General features: G+C 36.4%; 1 protein-coding gene across 5 annotated transcripts in view; it reads right to left on the bottom strand.

Annotated features, from left to right (window-relative positions):
• Nucleotides 1-729: 729 nt before the first annotated feature.
• The window catches only part of LOC111875235 (sodium-independent sulfate anion transporter), a 46,167-nt gene continuing 43,207 nt past the window's right edge, over nt 730-3,689 (bottom strand). For all 5 annotated transcript variants that reach the window (XM_023871333.2, XM_023871298.2, XM_023871307.2 and 2 more), the window contains 3 exons: nt 2,352-2,519; nt 1,425-1,578; nt 730-882 (listed from right to left, as the gene is read on the bottom strand). In XM_023871333.2, coding sequence (XP_023727101.1) covers nt 794-882; nt 1,425-1,578; nt 2,352-2,519 — 411 coding nt within the window. In that variant the 3' untranslated portion in view covers nt 730-793. The remainder of the gene's footprint in view (nt 883-1,424; nt 1,579-2,351; nt 2,520-3,689) is intronic.

The following is a 3,689-nucleotide window of genomic DNA, read 5'->3' as shown; positions in this document are numbered from 1 at the left end:
TAAATGTGGGATAACCTTAAAGTTATGGATATTAACCCTCTTAACAATATAATTAATCTAAATAGTGTTTAAGTATTCACTTCCTACCTCAAACTAAACACATTGTATCTCCATTACAGAGACCAATCAGATAATGCTGTTCTGGAAAACAATTACTGTTTATTGTGAGAATAACAGGAAACACATACGCATACATATACACACAGTATGGGCAAAATGCAGAGTTTTTTAATGTTAAAGTAGGTGGTTACCACTGTGCTTTAAAGGGTACAATGGGGATTCCACTGCATTCACAATTGATTGATTGATTGACNACTAAACACATTGTATCTCCATTACAGAGACCAATCAGATAATGCTGTTCTGGAAAACAATTACTGTTTATTGTGAGAATAACAGGAAACATATATGCATACATATACACACAGTATGGGCAAAATGCAGAGTTTCTGAATGTTAAAGTAGGTGGTTACCACTGTGCTTTAAAGGGTACAATGGGGATTCCACTGCATTCACAATTTACAAACNTAAGTAGATTAAAATTACAATAGTTACAATTTTACTGCTGATTACAATTTAGAATTAGTTAGATATTCTTATTTGTGGAGAATTTGATGGAATGAATTTACAATGGAATGGAATTTACAAAGCACACAAGAAATGCAATATAAAAATGATTTTAAAATAAACTGCAAACTGTCACAAAGGTGGTAGGAACCTTCCCTTTAATTTTACCCTGATTTCTGAAGAGCTTCAGTCTATATCACACATCTCAATAAGGTCTTGTGCTGTATCATACATTTGGTTCAGTGTTTAGGGATGTGTTGTGTGTTCCATTTGTGCTGTCCACTGTGCCATTGCAGTCATTTTCAGTATTCATTTCTGAGGACAGACAGATAATGGCACAATTAAAACTTATCTTAATAACACTGTTACTGGAAGAAATTATACACACAACCTGAAAAATTTATAAGCAACCAGACACTAACATACAACAAAAGCAGGGTCAAATAAGAACATTCCTCATGATCCATACACCAAAATTCAACCTACAGTCAATTAAGAACTAAAAGTTTGTGACGATGGTACATTGCTATAAGTGTCATGTTTTTGGACATTATCCATCATCTTGTCCATATTTAAAAAACGTCCTGTTTATTTTTCAAAACACGATGTTGCGGAGACTGGATTCTGTCTCCATTCTCAGGTGAAACCTACTCAGTTGGGCCCAATAGATAGAGCTAGTCCCTATCTCCATCTCTGGAGGAGACAGAATGGAAGATGGAGACAGAATCCAGTCTCCAAAACATTGTATTTTGAAAAATAAACAGGACGGTTTTAAAATATAGATAAGATGATGGATAATGTCTAAAAACATGATACTTGCTACAAACAGTCTATTACCATCTTCCACTATCTCTCACCTTGCAGCAAACACTCCAGATTGTCTTCATGACTGAAGTATTTTGATATTTCAGCATCTATACCCCGACACACGACTTCTGCACTATGCTTCCAGTTCCAGAATACAATCTTCTGCTTCCTGATATTCAGGTCCTCCACAAGTAATGTCATGTTCTGTCACAAAGAAATAACTTAACATATAATCTCTCCATATCTGTATATGGCTTAACATGGCAAAACAATGGAATTGCTGTCAGCAGGAGAATGGAAGTAAACAAAAGCACAGCAAGTCATGTGGTCGCTATTTTAGAAGGTGAGCATATAACATTTAGCAGCTTCAAATGTGATATTTATACACATTTTCAAAATGATCTGAAGACAGCAATAAAATGTGTGTATATCAAATTATAGTTTCAGTAAGAAAGTATAAATATGAGCCAACTGCATAATAAACTCGTGATGATTAAATTGTCAGTCCATCATCAAAAATTGCCAGAATCTGATAATGACAAATTAAGAACTTAAAATCTGAGATTCTTGGTTGACATACTGCAATGGGACACTCCACACAAATCTGTACGTCTTAGGCTGGGGCCACACGAGCGCATGAAGTACATCCATTGCAATGAATGTACTTCATGACGGACGTTGCTGAGGACACCACACAGTCGCAGAATGCGGTGCTTAGTTTCTTGTCTGCAATGGAGCCAGAAGAAAGCAGAGCCTTCGCCTCTCTCATTTATTTTTACAACGGACGTCATGACGATCGTGTGGCCCCAGCCTTACATTACTGAAATGCCATGCACAGTTAGTTCTTTAACATAATTATGTGATATAATTGTTAATAAGATGCTTGCCTATTCCATAATTTAAGAATTTATAACTAATTGGAATTAAGATTGCAAAGAACTCTCTTAATGATAAAGATGTCATGTTACTGTCCTTACCTTCGCAACTGTAGAATCTATATGATGCACATTTGCTCCGTCAACAACAACTATTACATTGCTTTCTGTGGCAAGGCAGTATCTGAACACTGTATCGCGGATATACTCTGCTGCAGGGAACACAATACCCTGTTGTGGGGTCAGCAACAGCACCTCCTGTGTTTCAATCTGACAGCACAAATACAACATATGAAGTAACAACTTGATTCTTGAGCATTCTCAGATGAGGGTTAAATCAATTAACTACAGTGATTTTAAATACAGATGCAGCTTAACTTAATGCAAAAACATGAACATAATACTATTTTTCAATGCATTGATACTAATTCCAAAAACACAGATACGCTCATACAGTCCATTAGAGATAAAATTATTTTTATTTAAAGACTGTAACCGACTATGTATCACATTTTGAACGTATGTATCATCCTTGAACTTGTTCCCCCAATATGCAGTTTTAAGAGGCACAAACATAAGAAAACCGGAAGGCATGAAATAAATATTGTATGGCTGATGTGACGCTGTTTCAATTTTCAACTTCTGAACACATTCGCATTTTTCTGACAACACAGGAATTGTTCTACTGCAGGAAACCTTTTGTTGGGCAACTGCACAAACTTTTGGCTCAGAAGTGTCCTGAGGGTCGTGGTGTGGAGCAACTTGCAATATTCACTTGTCTGTAAGGAAAGGGACCACTGTATGATCATATCATTCCAAAATCATTTTCAATATTGTCTTCCCAGCAGACATTTGAATTGTGATCTTTTAAATTAGTTGTATTTGCACTGCATGCTTCATTTCTTGCTTTCAGGGATAAATGATGTAACCATATTTAATTTATAGAGACATTGGGTGTTGGCGACATCTTTATTCTTGTAATGCTGTAGTAACTCCTAAAAAATTTACAACTGTTGTTCTTAATGGATTTTGAACAGCTGCTCAGAAATCCACCTGTCATACATCTTGTGGCACAGCAACTTATCACACAGTACAAAGAGCTGTCTCATGTATAATATTCTGTTAATTACAGACTTCATCCAAATTATCCATGGGGGAAGGTGAAGGCTGGGCTTTTGCCTCTCCCCTAGGTTGGGGGAGGAGAGGAAATAAAACGAAAATTAAAAAAGGAAATATATATATATATTATTAATGCCAAAAAAATTTATATTCTTGAAAACACTTTCATCTTCTAGGTTCGATCCCTGGTCTGGTTAAGTGGAATTTGTGGTGGACAAAGTGGCGTTGGGGCAGGTTTTCTCCGAGTACTTCGGTTTCCCCTGCCAATCTTCATTCCACCACTTACTCCACAATCACCCTCACCTAGCATCTGGGACTGGT

The sequence above is a fragment of the Cryptotermes secundus genome, unplaced genomic scaffold (assembly GCF_002891405.2).
Source record: "Cryptotermes secundus unplaced genomic scaffold, Csec_1.0 scaffold442, whole genome shotgun sequence".
Classification (NCBI taxonomy): domain Eukaryota; kingdom Metazoa; phylum Arthropoda; class Insecta; order Blattodea; family Kalotermitidae; genus Cryptotermes; species Cryptotermes secundus.
The sequence above is the reverse complement of the archived record's forward strand: the minus strand, read 5'-3'. Positions and strand labels throughout refer to the sequence as shown.